This window comes from Onychostruthus taczanowskii, unplaced genomic scaffold, assembly GCF_017590055.1.
Source record: "Onychostruthus taczanowskii isolate IOZ18803 unplaced genomic scaffold, ASM1759005v1 scaffold24, whole genome shotgun sequence".
In the NCBI taxonomy this organism is placed as follows: Eukaryota; Metazoa; Chordata; class Aves; order Passeriformes; family Passeridae; genus Onychostruthus; species Onychostruthus taczanowskii.
The window spans coordinates 4,199,400-4,217,693 of NW_024499684.1; the positions used below are offsets into that span (position 1 = coordinate 4,199,400).

At 47.5% G+C, this 18,294-nt stretch overlaps 1 protein-coding gene across 5 annotated transcripts in view; it reads right to left on the reverse strand.

Moving 5' to 3' along the window:
- Positions 1–4,323: 4,323 nt before the first annotated feature.
- The window catches only part of TNIK (TRAF2 and NCK interacting kinase), a 152,533-nt gene continuing 138,562 nt past the window's right edge, over positions 4,324–18,294 (reverse strand). For all 5 annotated transcript variants that reach the window (XM_041405618.1, XM_041405617.1, XM_041405619.1 and 2 more), the window contains 10 exons: positions 16,521–16,685; positions 13,559–13,673; positions 13,013–13,183; positions 12,610–12,753; positions 10,930–11,064; positions 10,594–10,694; positions 9,186–9,335; positions 8,111–8,270; positions 7,399–7,538; positions 4,324–5,871 (listed from right to left, as the gene is read on the reverse strand). In XM_041405618.1, the coding sequence (XP_041261552.1) occupies positions 5,788–5,871; positions 7,399–7,538; positions 8,111–8,270; positions 9,186–9,335; positions 10,594–10,694; positions 10,930–11,064; positions 12,610–12,753; positions 13,013–13,183; positions 13,559–13,673; positions 16,521–16,685 (1,365 nt within the window). In that variant the 3' untranslated portion in view covers positions 4,324–5,787. The remainder of the gene's footprint in view (positions 5,872–7,398; positions 7,539–8,110; positions 8,271–9,185; positions 9,336–10,593; positions 10,695–10,929; positions 11,065–12,609; positions 12,754–13,012; positions 13,184–13,558; positions 13,674–16,520; positions 16,686–18,294) is intronic.

The window sequence follows — 18,294 nt, forward strand, 5'->3', positions numbered from 1 at the left end:
TGTGTATATGGACATAAAACACAACAAAATTACCCAGAATATTACATTAAAAGAGCCTGTCATTAAAAACCCTACAGTGGTGTGAACAGTGAGCCTTTCAGCACCACCAGTTGATGGCTGTGCTGTCAGATATTGTGGATTCTGGGTAACACTGCCAGTGCTGCCAAATACTACTGATGCTGCCAAATATTTTTGCGTTAGTGCACTCGGCTTTCACGAACTTTGCACATCTGCACAAGCTGGTCTGAGCTGGTCTTGCTCGGGCTTGGGAGTTGCTGTCCTTGACATGGTCAGGGAGAGGAGCTGCAGGGCCGGGCTGGGGGGGGACAGTGGCATCCTTAGCGGCAGCAGACCGTGCCAAAGTCTGAGTCAGCCGGGAAGGTGATTAATGCTGATTAAAGTAATTATCTTCCAGATCAGCCCCTGATGGGTTCAGCAGCCAAGCTACAGCACTCATTGGATGATGCTCTCAGTCAGCCAGGCTTCACATGAGCACAAAATGTACTTTCTACAGAGGAAGAGCAAGAGAAAAAACAACAAAGATGAGTGTAAGACCACTAATCTTTGCACTGGTCTCCAGAAAGGTAAAACTTTAACTGGGAGAGGAAAGTTCATTACATTAAGCAGGCTTTGATTCCAGCCACAGCACCTGCATTCCCCTCTAGGGCTGGTGTAGCTGTGACAGGAAGGGCCCCAAGGCTGAGCTTTTTAGTTTTCCCCAATATTTGTCCTTCCTGCTGAGATCTTTGCCAATGGTGTTTGTTTGCTCACTGTGTGTGGATACCCAGGCATTTACAAGCAGTTTCTTTGCATTGCAGTTAAATACCTTCACAATGGGACTGTCAGGATTTGACAATTACCAGGCTGCTAAGGCTTGAATCAGAAAACAAATGGGGGCCCTGACCCAAGACCAAACCTTCAGGCAGTGTGGAAACTTTGCCAGGACAGATGTTCCCCTCCAGGATTCCCACGTACCCCTCAGGGATCCCCATCCTGTTGCAGGTGCCTGGCACAAAGAGCTTTCCCTCCTTATTCTTCCCAGACTACTGGAACTGGAGGGATCAAAGACCACCAACAAACCAGGAGCAGGGTGGCCTTTCCATGTCCTGCCCACTGCTGCTTAGAGCAGAGCCTTCCCAGAATCCGGCTTCCTGGGGATGGGGTGTGGAGCAGCTGGACAGTGCTGGGAGGCATGGGTGAACATCACTCACCTCCTCAGGAGCAGTCCTTCCACTTCCATGGAAACAATGGATGCCAAAGGCTGGAAGCTCCACAACCACACATATTCCTTGGCCAGGTCTGCTGGCAAAAGGCATGGAGTTATCCCAGAGTATTCCCATCCCTCCCTGGCCCCTCTTACCCTCCCTGCCAGGCAAGATGCTGCAACCCAGTGCCAGGGCTGCTTCACCTCTGCCTTTGAGCCCCTGGCTGGTGCCAGCTGGGCTGTGACACACTCCTCCACAGCTTGGCCCCAGGCAATTTAGTATTGAACATCTTGAACTCTCAGTGGCACTAACAGACTCTGTGATTCTCTGAACAGGGGGTTGGATGTGGATGTGGTGACTAGCAGAGGCCAGCTTTAGGCTGGTCCCAAGGCTCATGGATGGGAAAGGTTGATGTGTAAATCTTCCTCTCACTGCAACCACTTTCCAAAGGGGATGATTGTTGGCTTGGTAGAGAGAAGCAGTGTTCCTACAGGATAAAGAGCCAGGCCTGGCTCCACCAGGATGAATGACCTACCATCAAATCTCTTGCACATCTGACAGCCAGTTGTGATCACAGTCCAGAGGGTGCAGAGAGTGGCACAGCACAGCCCAAAGCAACACTGACCCACCCCCATGGCTGAAGAGCCTGGCCAGGCAGTGTTTATGTGATTGGCAAACAACAGGGTCTGCATTATTGCCAATGCTTTATTTAAATAATAAAGTGCAAGAACTGTGCATAATGTTAGACAGAATTGCCACGCTTATTGCCTGCTCTGTGTTGTGTGTAGTGTAATTGGTGGTGTTGATAATCTATGTGTGATAAAAGCAATGGGCTTAAGTTTATGGTGGGGCTCTGCTTTTGAACAGCTGAACATGCTTGTCACCTCAGTGGAAGGAATTCCAAGATTCCAGAGGGGCTGTGAGGCTATACCCAGGTGACAGGGCAATTTGCACATCCATTTTACTGCTCTGGGTCAATCAGAGACAGCTTTGATGTTAAAAAAAAAAAGGAAAAGTATACCATAAACCAAAACAAAACAAAGGAAAAAAGGTAGATCTGGTCTGCAAGACACTGTCCATCAAAGAGCAGGCTGATGTAGCACATCAGTGGCTGGCACAAAACAAAATTATGTTCTTTCATTTCTCCTCTCTAAGCACATCAGCTGGGGCAGGCAGCAGTGCTGAGGACACATGTGAGACAGCAGCTGAGGCTGATAAAACACATTTAGGAGAGAGAATTCGGTGCATTTACAGCACTGCTGTAAAGATACCAGAGGTTCATGAGCCCCTTCCCACCCCCCAGCTCTGGGTGGTGCAGCATCTCCCTGAAGAGAAAAACTGGGAAGCAAACCCAGCAAATCCCTCCAGCTGCAGGTCCCAACTGCAGCACAGGGCAGAACACGGGTGCTGCAGGGCAGCAGAGGCTGTGACAGGTGTCCTGTGCCAGGAAATGCATCCTGATTGCTAAGGAATCTCTGCTGCATCTCCTCAGAGCCGTGCCAGGTGGGTGGCTAAGCCCAGACACAGGCAGGGTGTGACATGGAGCTCACCCCACACCTTTGGGAACAGGCAGGTTCAGTCTCTGCTGGCCTGCACGATGCTTGTGCTGGCCCCAATTACAGAGCATCAGACTGTTGCAGGAAAAGACCTTAAGTGGTCACATCAGGAAAATGAACTGCAGCTTGACTTCAACCATTTCCAGCAACCAGTCCAGCTCTGGGGTTGGGGCCACTGTCACCTTGAGCATCCCTGCTCTGTCCCAAAATACACAGTGTCAACCCCCAAACCAAAGGCAATTTGATATTAATTCTGAAACAGGTTTGAAAAGATTCAGTTCCCACAAGCAGCTGCTACAGCCTTACCTCTGAGCATCCTTCACCTGGCAGTGGAACCCAGCGTCTCCCCAGGGTGGTGGAGCTAACCATGGCCCTTGCATGGCCTCATGCCAGCTCTAAGGGCTTTTCTTCCATTTATCATGACTCATGCCTGAAGTTATACAATTTCATAGCACTGTACAGCTAAACAAATTTCCTTTCCTGGGCAAAAAGTCCCAGAAACAGGATTTTAAAATGAGCTGCGAGTTTTATTTCTTTAAATGTTACTAATAAGTAGTTTCTGAGGGCATTAATAAACCATAAGCACATTTTACTTACAGCAAAAGAAAAGCAAATCAAAGTTAGTAACATCTGGAGGGGAAATGTCTTTATAATAACCATGGGTCAATTTTGTAGAAGAGGAGTTTTCAGGTGGTGATGGTCCATCAAGACATCCCTTGGCCACTGCTCATGGCTGACCATGTCCCATCTCCCTGCACTCACCCTGTTCCAAAACCACCTTCCCAAGAGTCTCCAGACAAAGAGCATTGTGACTGGGAGCCCTGAAAATCCCCTTTACCTCCATGTCCAACACCCCAGGTTTTATTTACCCAAACATAAAAGGCATGGCTTAATGGTGAAGTTTTGTGTTTTATTGTGGTTGGCACCAGAAAAGCATTTGCTCTGTGTTATCTCCATACACACATGCCATAGACAAGACTGTGGTAATATTGGCTTCTGTGATTTTTGTTTCAAATTATTCTGAGATTTAAAAAACTACATTCACAAACCACCTGAGTCGTTTAAACTCAATGACTGCCTGCTATTTCATCACTGTACGCAAAACCCCATAACAAAAATCATCCAAAGCTGTGCATTTGTCACTTGAAGTAGAACAAAAAACACCCCAAAACAGTTATCAGTTTGCAACACAATAAAAGCTCTGGGCTTTATTTGATTTTTATTTTAACCACAATGAAAATACAAAGAGCTGGTGGCAATCAGTGTTTGTGATGGGATTTGAAAACCAGTATCTGATCCTGTGGCCATCCCTACACTCTCCAGGCTGCACCAGCCCAACAGGAGGGTGTCTGGTGCTCGAAGAACACACCACAAAGCACATCCCACCTGTTGTTCCCTGAACTCCACGTCCTGGGAGTCCCACTGCTGGCAATCCCTGCGGTACCAAACCCTGACACCCTGCCCACAGAATGCTTCAGGTGAGGGTGGCCCAGCCCATCCCATCCCCGTCACCCCACATCACCTCTTACCCTTGATAAAGATTCAAGTTTGACCAAGTCCTGTTGATTTAATAATTTTTTAATAAAGCCATCGTTACTGAGTACACCAAGATTGCCAGTTAAGCTCTCTATATGTCGCTGGAGGTAACAGCGCTGTGATCGACAGCGGAACGGAAAAAAAAATAAAACGAAACCAAACCAAAAAACAAACCCCAACCGAAACGAGGTAGGTTAAAACCAGCAACACAGACCTTGTTATGCGACACCCCAACACCACAGGCGGCCATGCTTGCAGCTACTGAGAAAGAAAACCCCAGATACGCACTGAAAACAGAAATCAACTGAGCAAGGTTTATAAGGACACAATTCAACCTGAACTAAACACACACACACGGTTCGGCACAGATGTTGTCTTTCACTGTATGTTGGGTAATTCCTAGGGAGTGGAGGGGGTGGAAAACGAGTAGATTCAGACCCTTGGCCAAAGAAACCACACATATATATATTTTTTTAAGCTCTTTACAAGCCCAATCCAGAACATGGGGGACAGGCAGCTTGTTCCGTGGTCCCCATCCCTGTGCCGGCTGCTCCCGCACGCCAGTGCCCGGCTCTGGACTGGGGGGAACGAACACCCACAACCTGCACCGGCTTCAGCAGCAGGGTCCAGTGCCCACAGCATCCCGGGAGCCTCTGCAGTCACAAATCCCCCTCAGGGGAGAGCACGGGACTCCTCTGACCGCTCCTCTGCCCTCTCCTCCTCCGATCCCCTGTCCCGGTGCCCGTGGCCAAGCCCCGGGGCAGGCGGGCACCTCTGGAGCAACAGGAAATGGCACCTCTGTCCCTATCAAGACACACCATTATGTGAAGATCCATATAGAAATATGGATTGACAGACTTGACAAAAATGGTAGCTGATTTTTATTAGTCTAAGGCTAGTAGTTTAGCCATTTAAAATCCATTTCCCAAAAGAGGGGAAAAAAACCTATTATTTTTTCTCTTCTTTAAAAATCCGTTAAGCCGTTGCTGCCAAAAGCAACATGTAAATGTTGGTGAAGGCAAAAGATTTCTAAAATTACCCAGCTATATGGTTATGGCCTTCATCACAAAGATAAAAGGTACATTTATTGTGCTGTCTCTCACCAGATTTAATTGGTAACTTTACAACATACTATATATTTGATGCTAGCAGGCAGACAGAATTAAAAACAGACTTTTTGACACTGTTTCTTTCCCCGTTCTTACAAAGTAGGGGACAAAGAAAAAGTAAAACTAAAAAATAAAATAAAATAAAATAAAGGAAAACTCATAACCCACTATAACACAGCGTAATCAGGAGACCTCGGGGGGTCCAAGCGTGAAAGTCCATCCCTGGCTGCAGGCCCTGCCCCGGGGCTGGCGGCGCCGGGGGAGCGTGGGGAGGGGGTTCCTCGGCGCCCTCCGCACCTGCCTCTACAGTGTTAGTCCACGTGTTTAATGTCCTTTAAATTAGAAATAATGCCATGGTGGTGAGTGCCAAGTGCTCCTCTGTTACCAGTTCATCATGGAGTTTCTGTTGAGGGTCATGAAAAACACTTGGCTGCTTCCTCCGGATCTCACCGACGCAAAAAATACCTGTTTGGAAGGAAGAAACGCTTATTAACACTCAGGGGATGGAGCTAACCCATGCCAGACTGGGATTAAATTGAGCCACTCATTAGTAAATGCAGTAATTAAACCTCCTTCTCGCTCACTACCAAAGGGTTTGGAATGCATTGAAAATACCAGGTTTATCACATTTTACTGCCACAGCATCATTTATTATGAAGTACTAACAAAAAACTGCTGTCAGTGGTTTGGATCTTGCTAAACATTCACCATTTGGTCGATACCTGCCTCAGTCTGAAATGGCTTTTTTTTTTGGGAAAGTCAGTCCTGGTATTTCAGCTATTCCTGAAAGTAAAGCCCAGAAAATGACTTCCCTTCAACATGCTCAAAGTGCAGAAACGTATCAGAATTCTGTAGGAAGAATAGGGGTTTTGGTGCTTCTGGCACGATCCACCAGCACTGGATTCCAAGGGGTCTTAAAAAATAAGTAAGTTATAATTTGCAAATATTGAAGGAAACTATCTGAAGCCTCTGTCCTTAATAAAACCAAAAATTACTTAATCTTACCAGTTTAACCAGTTCTCCAGAAAGAGAAACATCTGAGTTTAGTATTTCAAACCCATCAGTGATCAGTTGGTTCCAGTATTTTAGAAAGATCACAGGGTTTTTCTAGCTTTGTTAGAATTAGATTACACTTAAATTAAACTTAAATTCAGCTTCTTGGACAGCTTCTCATAACATACTCAACTGCAAAGTTAGGATACATTTTCCTGCAGAGCTTCAGCCTACCTCCATGCCCCAGGAAGGGCAGAACTCAGATAATGAGCAGCTGCTCACTACAGTGATCATGGCCTCAAAGCTCATTTACTGCTTTATTAAATCCTGCTCTGGGGACACAGCAACTGGTTTCTTCACTGGCTTTGTGATCGTGTCCATTATTAAGATCTCCCTGCTGCTTGCTCCTGACTTATCTTAGTGAAACCTCGTGAGAGGAGGGAACAGCACCTCCGGAAAGACCTCGGAATTCAACCACCTCTTCCACACAAAAATGTCTTTTCCTCCAGGAATTTCTCCTCATTCCCTGCCCCCCTTGCAACACCTGTGGCAGGGGGTATCTACACGACAGCCATGCAACTCTGGGACCCTCCAGAGCAGTATTTATCACTGCTGTCCACAGAAATGGATGAGGCTGTAAGAGGAAAATAATTTAAAATGCATCAAAATGTTTCTGCATCAGAGCTCAAACCAGGGTCTCTTACACACCCTTGCTAATGCTCAACTTTCACAGTTCACCTGGCAGCCTCAATTTAATGTTCGGATGAAAGAATTGGGAGAAAGTCAAGCCAAGTCAACGCAGATCTCAGCTAGATGGAGAAGAGATCTTGCAGGCTGAGGTCTCCATCCACTGGAGAAAATTAACTGGGAATAGGCTTAAGGGCACTGCTTATTAAACAGAACCTGCAGATTAATTATTAATCCCAAGACAAACCAGATGTAAGCTCTAAAAGCACCTTGTAGCTCGCAGCACAGATACAAGCTTTGAAGTGGACTTACCTTATCATTTCTTTCACATAGAAACTTTAACCTTTGAGCTCGTTTGTGCATAAATACTCCATCCAAATGTCCTGTCTCCACTGACCGGATTTCAATAGCTTTCTCTCCCCAGCCCATTATTTGATTGGAATGAATGTAGGCTGTCAAAAGGAAGCGTTTGGCAGGTGTTACAACTTGTGTTGAGTTAAATATTATGCAATGGGCAGAAAAGCTCTCATAAGCTGCTACTCAAAGCCTAAGCAGATCAATGGCAGAGCTCTGATGGCCTGCAGGGACAGAAGCCTTTTCAGAGCACTTTTCATCCACAAATTTAAACAGAAGCAGCATCACTTTTTCTGGTTTAGCAAGGTGAGGAGCTGGGCAGTGTTTTGCCTCTGTGGGTTGTGGAGCTGAGCAACAGCAGAGCCAGAAGAGCAACTCAAGGGCTCCCAGCCCCACACCCAGCCCCCCTCCACTCAACACAGTATCCCACCATATCTTATATTTATCTCATACTCAAAAAGTTCACATCTTCAAGAAATTACGTGCTTTTATTATGGAGGACCAAACAGCAGAAATTTAGCAATTGCATCTCATAGCTGGCTAAGGGAAATCCCCTTTGATAAAAGAGGGAAATCCCCTTCATCCCAAATGACTCCATCTCAGCATTCTCAACTCCTCATCTTACTTGTGGCTTGTACTTTAAGCAGGTGAAGAGGAAGGGCTGACCTACCCACGGAAGTAGGCATTTCTCCCCACTGGAGCACCACGTCTTTAGTTATCCGTCCGTAGGTGTTCACGTAGACTCCCTCATCCTCATAGCACACCAGCATCTCCATCCCGTCCGTCTTGGGCAGGATGACAATGGCGTGGGGAGTAATATTGCCCTGAATCTGCAGGTAACACAGACCCTGAGAGTCAGAATTACACTGAAGGGAGAAAGGGAGCAGGAAAAGAAGCCCAAACCAAGCAGAGAACAAAGCCCTCTCTGCATTCCCCACAAAGGCACTGGGTTTCAGAGATAAGCCTGAAGGGGAATAAACTGTCATGTTTACCCTGCCATCAAAGCTGTCTGACACAGCAAGGATAAACAGGTTCAGCAATTACAGACAGATCACAACATACACACCCCCAAGACTGATGGCTGACACTTGGCTGGAACACAAGTAAGTGACTGAGCTGATGAATCCATCACCAGTTCAAATCAAGGTAAACAAACTCAGAATTTTAGAGGCAGCCCTAGGGAGGAAATATCCTATTTTTTAGCAATCATCCTCTAGCTCCAAGGGCAGCTGCACTGACTTTTCACCCATGTCTGCCCTTCCACAGCTAAGACAACACAAAACCATCCCAAACTGCCCCAGTATTTCTCTCTTTGCTCTTCCTAGTTCTCGCAGAGGAAACTGCTGCTTGGATCAGATGCAACAATTCCTGCATTTGTTTAGTGACACAGTTTCTCCTAGACCAGTTTATTGTGAGCCAACAGTATAGATGGAGTTTAAATGACCCAACAAGAAAGTGCCACAGAGAGCTCCATTACTGCTCTGTGCTGTGTACAGACAGACTGTCCTTTTTATGGGACGTAAAAAAAACCCTTTACTTTAAACTTTACTGCTCCTGCTTGAAGACAGAAACAGCCTGTGCAGATGAACATGAAGTATGTGACAGCCCTGAGTCCTCTTTAAGTGAGTGCAGCACTGGGGAATGTCACACCCATCACTGGTCCCCACTCGAGAGCCCCTGGGAGCCTGCCCAAACCTCACTGGTGACCCGTGCTCCTCAGGCAGCAGCACTGCCCAGGTACTCACGTGAGATGGAATATAGATATCATAGGAGTTCCCAGAATCTACATCAATCACATGGAAACCAGTGTGGGATCCAAAGATAACCTTCAGCCTCTGACCTTCTTCTACAGTGAGATCCACGAGCAACGGCTTGTGCTGGAGATCTGCAAAAGACTTTTATAATCCCTTCCATGAGCATCACAGAAACAACAAATCCCCATTGCAGCAGCCTGATACGCTTTTGAAATCATATTTGTTTGACTGTGTTTCCTGCTAAATATGTGGTTATTTATACTCCTGCCTCTCTGTTCCCCTGTCAGATGCCTCAGAGTTTATTCAGTCATCCCAGCAGATAAGTGCCCACCCTTGCCAAGCCCAGCTCTCTCTCACAGGAGCCCGAGGCTAACACAAGGATTTGGTCTCTAAAGGAAGGAGACAGCTCAATTTTACATGAGTATGTGTTCAGTCTGTCCCAGCAGAGATCCGTGACCACCCACCTCCTCTCTTGGCAGAGATCACTGCTCTGGTTTGGGCAGCTGAAATGAGTCAGTTTAGCAAAGACCTACTTTTCCCTGCTCCATCTAACCTGCTGCAGCAAGGCTGGGACCAAGCCCCAGCCATGTCCAGATCAAGCACCATGGCTTAGGTGCTCAGCAGGAGAGTGAAACAAACACCTGTGGGCAGCTGGATCCCAGAACATTCTGATGCTGCTGAGCTCTCCATGTCACTGAGCCCATTTACTCTGGCTTTTGTTCAGAAAAAGCAAATGTGACCTAACACTGCATTAAGTCCATTTGTGTTGGAAAGATGTAAAATGAGATTACTCAGCATGAACATCTCCACAAGGCATTGCCCTTGTGACTCTTCTACACAGAGCATGGGATGAAAAGTGCTCTGAAGGACTAAGCACAAAATACCCACTGGCAGGTTGGAGAGGAGGAAGGTCTCACTGAGGAAACCAAGGCAGGTAAAAAGGAAAAAAGAGAAAGAGTGGGTCACGCTCCCGAACTTTTTGTCTTGAAACAGAATCCAAATTGCAGAAGGGGAGAGGATCTTGCAAAATGAAATAGAAAATCATGCCAGCCTATTTTTGTGCTGTATGTTAAAAATTAGTCAGAGAGAAAAAAACCCACCAAACACAAAAACCTCACAAAAAACACCCACCAAAATCCCCAATTCAATTTTACTCATATGTATTTGATCAGCTTTCTGCAAATTCCTCAAGTAGAGCCTGCTAGCATAAACTAATAATAACACTTCATTGTTGGCTGCAAGCAGAACATATCCAATCTCTTCAGCCAGCAGAGATCCCATCTCCCATGCCTGCCAGGCATCCTGAGGAGCTCAGCTACATAAGCCAGACGCTTTTCTGCTCTGCAGAGTACAGAAACCTCATGTATTTACAATTACAGAGTGTAAAAGACAAACATACCTTAAATGCCATAAACTTGTGATATGGTTTGGGAGCCCAAGCGTAGATCTCTACTGCGTTCTTTAAGGCAATCACCAAGAACTTGATTCTTTCATATTTCACTAAAATAAAAACAAACCCAATTTTAAAAACATTCTCTCTCTTTCCAACAAATCTCAAGAACAGCTTCTCAGGCCTCTGTTGAATCTCATTACACAGAGTCCACCTAATGCATAAAGATGAATTCCAAATTTACTTGTGGCTATGGTCTACTCATGCTGTTAATATCAAATTGTCAGGTCAGACCTAAGACCAGAGAACAAAACCACATCTCTTCAGACATTTAGTTCCACTCACCGACTTTGTAGTGGATGCATCCCTCCAGGTCCCCAACTGTGATCCAGCCCTGCTTCTTCTCCACCTCAGGGTCATTGTGTAAAATCCTGTTTCTCAGCCAGGACAGGTAGTACACACGCAGCTTGTTCTTCTTTCCTGTTGGCAAAGGAAATGTCCCTGTCAGAGCAGAGCACGTTTGCATGGAACATCTTGAGGTTTCAGTGCTTATTTTCAATCACAAGATGATAGAATTTGAGGCCGTTTCATGATAAAAGTAATATAAATAGTAATTGAAAATAGTAATTTAGTTGTTGTGTTGGGTTTTTCCTTGGGAAGAAATATATGGAAAGCAAAGCCCAGAACTCTGGGCTGCGGTCAGACACTGGAAAAGCCAGGCTTTGGCTTCCCACAGGCTGGAAATATTCCTTCTCCTATAAATCAGTGTTCACAGAAGGACAGTGGGACTCAGGGGGCAGTGACCCAACCCTCCTACAGCTCAAATCTTATCCAACCACTCAACTACTGGATTTCTTTCTTTCCCTCTCCTTCACACAACATTAATTCCACCCTGGAGATGAACAGGAGCTCCCTGGCCTGCGACAGGCACTGCTGTTTGCCAGCAAGCCTGGTGCTGGGCTCTGCAATGCTGAGGGGCTGCCAAATTTCTGCACTGGTGCTTGCACTTGGATGGCTGTGACAAGGCTGCAAAATCCCTGTGGCTGCAGAGCCCCCATGACAGGGACAGGACAGAGCTCACACTGAGCCTGGTGAGACAGGACCCAAAGGACAGACCCTGTCTGCTCACAGGTTTCCTCACATCCTCAGGATTCATTCTCAGCATCATCTTGGAGTTTGATGCTATTCCCATTCCAGCTGTACTAAACCCCTGATCCCTACAGCTAGATCCCAAAAGCACAGGGGAGCTGCAGACCAGGTAAAGGATGGAGCCGTGAGTTTGGAGCTCTGGCTGAATGGGTGGAGCAGGAATTTGCAGGTGAATGCAGAGTGAGGCCAGAGTGTCTTAACAATGTGAAAGGAAACAGAAGGATGCTATCAAACCATTTCCTAATTAGCACTTCTCTTGCTGCCCTCTGTGAGCTTTGTTGGACAGGTATCAGCAGGAGAAAGCTCTGCCCTGGTTGTCACCCATGTGCTCCTCAGGCTTGCCCTGCAGGAGGATGCCGGATGCTCTCCTCAGACACTGGACTACAGAGGTTTTGGGTTTTTTTTGCCAGAAATCACCCCATGACCTTGATATGAGCACTCTCGAGCTCCCAACTAAACATGGGCACAGTGAAAAGCTTGTGGCCCTCACAATGCTTGGGACAGCCCAAACACATCTGTGGTCTGAACTGGAATCTAAAGCCATGGATCACAGCTCCCTCAGCCAGAGCCAAACAGACCCAAAAGCAGAGCTCTCTGCCCCTCAAGCTGTGACCAGCTCCTTTGCTGGGCCACCTGCCTGTATCCTGCACCTCCCCTTCCCTGCTCCAGGAGAATGGAGATGAAGTGCAGTTAGCAGGTAAAGGAAGCAAACTGTTGAAAGCAGATTAAACTGGTTTGATTCCAGAATAAACCACTCCAGCTCCCCTGGGAGCTTCCCTCTGCCACCAGTGAGCAAGCTCTGTCTGAGCTGGCACCACCCAGGGCTTGTGCAAGGCCGAGCAGGTGAATGATGGGATGAAAGCACGAGAGGAGCACCTGATATTGTCACGAGGACGTTGAGGCCCTCGAGCACGTCCATCTGCTGGAAGCGCCGCCTGTTGATGAGGTTGTAGACCTTGCCCTGCCCGCTTCGGTCCAGCAGCATCAGGCCGTTCTCCGTGCCCACCAGCAGATTCACACCTGGAGAGGAGAGCAGAGGGCCATGGGTGCCAGGAGCTGCTCCCAAGGACAACACCCCGAGCTCATCTCTGCTGCCACCACAAGTGTGACTGACCCAGCTGAGGCTGGATCCTCCCTTGGACAGGAAGGGTCACTCAGCAGCGCGGGGGGACGCGACCCTTGGGGGATGGAGAAGGAGCCAAGCAGAGGCAGGGACGCATTCCCACACATTCCCACCACCCCAGAGCCCCACGGAGGGCAGGGCGTGCCCAGGGCTTACCCCAGAGAGCAGCACAGAGGATCTCGGAGTTGAAGCGCTTCTTGTACTTGCGGATCTCGGGGGTGTCGCTGTGGGGACGGATGTTGGTGGGGTTCACGTTCACCACCGAGATCTTGCGCGCCTCGTTCAGCTTGGCCTGCTCCTGCCTGAGCAGCTCGCTGGTGAACAGGGCTGGCAGGGGAACACAGGAGGACAGGGAGAGGTGATGGGTTAAATGTTCTGGCACCACTTTTTTGGGACAGAATGGTAATATTTGGTTTATTTCTCCATGTCATTACTGCGTTACAAGATATTAGTTTGCCCAAGCAGACAGGAGGGTGGATTTCTGCTGCTCCCTATTTCCTCCCAGATCTTTCTGGTGGCATTTTGTTGGGGGGGAGAAGAAGTTGGATGGCAGCTAGAGAGGGCAAGGATACAGACACCAGCTACAGACACCAGCTATGTCTGGAGTGAGTGAAATGTGAGAGGTTCACTGGGGTTATTCAGGCTCCCTGACCTGCTTTCCACAAGGCCCTCCCATCTCAAATTTGCCACACTGGCTCTTACGATTAGCAGATGACTCTTCATCCTCATCTTCATCTTCATCGGTAGGTGAGGTCTGATACACTCTGGTGTCCACAAAGGGGGTGAAAGAGGCTTTGGTGCTACTTCCCATGCCATACTAGAAAATGAACAGCAAGAGAGGGCTCAGTGCACAGAAATAACATCTGTGTACATCTGAGACTTTCTAATTTAGCAAATGGTGCCTGTCTCTGTGCTGCCCTTTTTGAGCCCTCAATGAACGTCTGCTCCTCCTCCCAATAATTAATCAGAAGCAAACATTAAATTGGATTTCTGTGTGTTTGTGAGTGACAGAAAACGGAGGGGCAGGGCCTGGCTCCGCTCTCTCCTCACAGGCAGAAACACAGCCATGAGGACAGTCAGCAGAGAAGCCACAAGGCCAGAGGAAGAAGTAAACCAGGGCAGGTAAAATCCAACCCAGAATCACAGAATCATTTAGACTGATCATCTAAGATCATCAATCCACCTGTTTACTTGTCCGCATGTCACACACATGCCTTAAACCTTCTCTGGGACATGAGGCAGGCGAGGGTTTGCTTTTCCCACTTTCCTATTCCTGCTGAGGTTGGCAGGATGGTGCTGGGAGTCCCCGTGAAGTCCTGGCCTGGCACAGTATCAAATTATGCCCAGCACTTCAAGTGGGAATGCAGAAAGGGGCATTTCTAAGTTAACAAAACTTAACCTGAGGGTATCACAGGAAATGTCAGAGCCAATGCTTTGCTGAGGGAATCTGGGGATGAACAAACTGCAGTGTCACACTGCTTTCTTTTTAAAACCATTGCTTTAAGGCAGAACACAAGGCTAAGACCTCCTTCCAAGCAAAAGGAAATCCTTGGAGTCAAAGTGATGTGAATTCCCCCCTTCTTTGAGCAGCTTATCCTTCCTACTGCAGCATTTACCCAGGACACACTTTATGGATGAGCTTGGTTTAGAGCAACAGCAGCAAACCCAGCTCACTCTGCAGCACCACTACAGCTCACGTTTTTCTCTCTGGGACATTGTCCTTCTTCTGAAATAAATCTTCCTCAGCTTTCACCCAGTCACCAAGCCCTGGCTGCTCCCCATGCCCAGTGCCACAGTCCCTGTGTGACAGCTGCCATGGGGACAAGTCCCCCATGCCTGGGGAGATGTGCCATGGGGAATACCACGATCCTGGCACAGCCCCACTGAAACCAGGCTGGGCCTGTGCCTGTCCTCCAGTGATCCATAAAAGGATTCAAGGGCACAAAAAAACAGGTGTGGGAGCAGCTTCGTGGCTCGTGACTTTTCCAAGCATTTTGGGGCTGGCATCCACGGGCAAGCCAGCATCCATGCCAAAATCAGGCTGTGCATCCTGCTTCCCTCCCAGCCCTATTCTTTGTCAGCCTGGCTGTTTCCATAGAAACAGGATGGATTTCTAAACAGAACATGGTAACTGAAGGAGTTAACAGCCTGCAGCAGGGAAGGCTGCGGGCACAGACACCTCTGCTTTGTGCTTGTCTCCTATCCAAGAAATACACAGATTTTTTCCCTGTGCTGAATGTCTTTTCCATAAAACAATAGCAATTTAAGGAAGAGAAGATTTCAGTTTTTGCAGGGATTTCCAGCTGAGAGCCAGGTGCTTTCCAGCAAATGAATTAGAAAGAACCCCCTCATCCCAATGCACCGAGCATTTTTCCTTGCTCACATTCAGTTATTCTCCTCAGAAGATGACATTTTAATAGCTTCCAAGGCTGATATTTAAATATTAAGACTTCATCTTCCCCCAGGTCCTGTTCAACAGCCCATAAACCTGTGTGGTGGCTTACAAAGAGCATCAAACTGCAGGCTGTCGTGCTTGCATGAGTCACCTGGAAGCCCGTGAACAAAATCCCCAAGTTTCCACTCACACCCACTCCCTGCTCAGTCAACGCTAAAAATACAATTTTAGAAATGGAGAAGATCTTTTTGGTGGATATTCTATAAATGAATACATTTAAACCCAATGCCAGGCTGCATTTCAGCAGCCCCAGGATGACTGTGGAAGGTGTTACTTTCAGGATCGACTCTCTCATTCCTGCTTTTAATGCCAATGAGGAAACAGATAAAAACTTGAGGTCAAGTCAGGCACCATCTGTTCTTACGTTTTATCAATGCCCAATTCCAAGAAATTTTTATTTTTATACAGCTAGTAAAAGCACACCATAGAGTGAGAAGACCATTTCTATGAAAGAACACAGGATGGCAGAACTTTTGATGCACAGCCTACCAAATGAAACAAAAACATTAAATACAATAGCCTAACTAGCACCAAATGGGTTGATTTGTCATGGGAAAAATGAACTGTTTGGATCCCACAGCTAAGGATGGTAAGCTGGACACATCAATTCCCTTGGTTTATTTGTCACATCTTGTACTAAGAATTTTTACACTTTATTCAATTTTAATGTTCAATCATGTGCCCGTAAAACACCTACAAGAGAGAAATATTTTGCCATGACAGGAAACACATGACTTTAAAAGTGTGCAGGCTTCTTCTACTCTGAAGAACAATCTGGAATTTTGTTGGCTTTGGTCTTTGATAACCTTTTCAGTCATGATAATTATCAGAAGTTGCACAGATGGAAGCTGGGCCCAGTTGAAGCTAATGGCATCACTGGCTCTCACCACCTCCTTTTATATCCAAAAGTGTCAAAAAAAAATGGAGCTTTCTTATCAGTTGGCAGCACTTGTGCCACACCACCAAAACTCCAGCTGGTGGGCTTGAAAGACCCAATAAATCCTTGTCCCATCAGCCCCAAACCCCTATAGCTGTAACCCATCCAATTCCTCAATTTCCACTACACTCACCCACGGGGACCAGAAACAGAGAGAGGGAAGAGCCAAGAAAGGCAGGGAGGAAAGCAGGAGAGCCCCGTCAGGGGGCAGAGATGTTAATACTCCATTTAAAAGCGATGCAAAGGAGAAAGAGGAGCCCCCCACCACCTACTTCAGGCACCGAGTCCATGTCCTGCGCATGCGTGGAGACTCGCCCCAGGGCCTCGGTCGGCGTGCCCGCCGGCGAGTGGCTTTGCTGCACCAGGTCAGGCAGATTGATGTGACCTGCAAAGCCATTGCTGGCTGCGTGGCCAGAACGCTTTTTTTCACCAGAGGTCTGCAGAGACACAAGGCATGAGGAAGAAAGAGAAGGGAGTGGGGAGGGAAGAGAAAAAGAAGAGAAAAAAAAACCCAAACAAAACGAAGTTGTCGGCAGTCCCCTGGCTCCCAGAGCAAGCGCAGGAGAAAGACCCTCTCTGTTCCAGCCCCATGCAGCCTGGCAAGCAGCAAACCAAACCCCCCACTCCAGAGAATTAAAGGCAGGATTAATGACAAAGTCAGTGCAGAGTAATTAGCCACGAAACAGCAAGAGAAGCCTGGTCACTGTTGGCTGGAGATGAGGAAGGTAGGGCAGATTCTGCGCTTGCCCCCATGGGTGCCATCCCCATGGCCAGCTCTCCTCCCACATGGCCCTGGTGACAGCAGAACCTGAGCCCTCAGTCAGCGTTAGCCTGGACAGCTTTGCACAGCTATGGCAAAGAGCAGCCTGACTGCAAGTGCCAGCACAGCCCTGTCCCATGTTTCTGTGACCCAAACCAGCAGTGAACAGCAGCAGCAGAGGAGGGGCACAACCACCAGCAGCTCGCCCTGCACATGAGGCTCCTTGGGTTTCCACAGCGTTCCCCTTCCTTTCCATCCCCTCCCTGTGCAAGGTAGGTACTGGGAAGTTTCTCCCTTTCTAATTTATTTTGCCATTTTGATGAATCTCACCTACCTGGAGCACATCAATGCGATTGTTACAGAGATTTACCCATGTACTGGGATTTGTGGAAACTTTAACTGGGCTCACCAAGCCCCTGACTAGTCCTGATGACATTTTTCTTTTGATTGCTCATTAGTATCACCTTTGACCACACCTTGCCATCCCATCAAAGAGTCAAAAGCTCTTTGCCCAAAGCCCATTGACCTCAGTGAGATGGCTATGGTGGTAGGGGGGAAAAAACAGTAAGCACCCAGCACAAGGCTGCAGTTTGGATTTCTTATCATTCTCCTCCCAGTGGGGTTTTCCAGCAGCTTGTCTTGCCCATGCCTTTTAAACCCTTCTGCATCCCAGTTCTCATCCAGCCCTGCTGGCACAGCACGGGTTTTACTGTTGTGATGCCGAACACAAGCTCCTTTCAGGAACAGCTGCCTGTTACACAGGACCTTGTTCTCCCACTCACCCACAGCTCCCTCCCTGATTTAGGGATGTACAGAGCTGTGGGGATCCCTGCTCTGAGCAGCTCCATCCCAGTGAGGGATGGGGTGGACTGTATTACTACCCCCTCCAAAACTGATGGAGAAAGGCAGCAAACATGCTGTCACTTCTTTTGCTAACTCATTCCTCTCTTTTAAACTTGCATTCATCTTTTTAATTTCTATATGAGTACATTAGATAAATGGAATTAAGAACTAAAATGCAGCTCAAGTCTTGTTTACATGTGATCTAAACATCCCTCCTTTATATTGACCTCAGTGAGACCATCCTCTGATGGCTATGGTGGTAGGGGGGAAAAAACAGTAAGCACCCAGCACAAGGCTGCAGTTTGGATTTCTTATCATTCTCCTCCCAGTGGGGTTTTCCAGCAGCTTGTCTTGCCCATGCCTTTTAAACCCTTCTGCATCCCAGTTCTCATCCAGCCCTGCTGGCACAGCACGGGTTTTACTGTTGTGATGCCGAACACAAG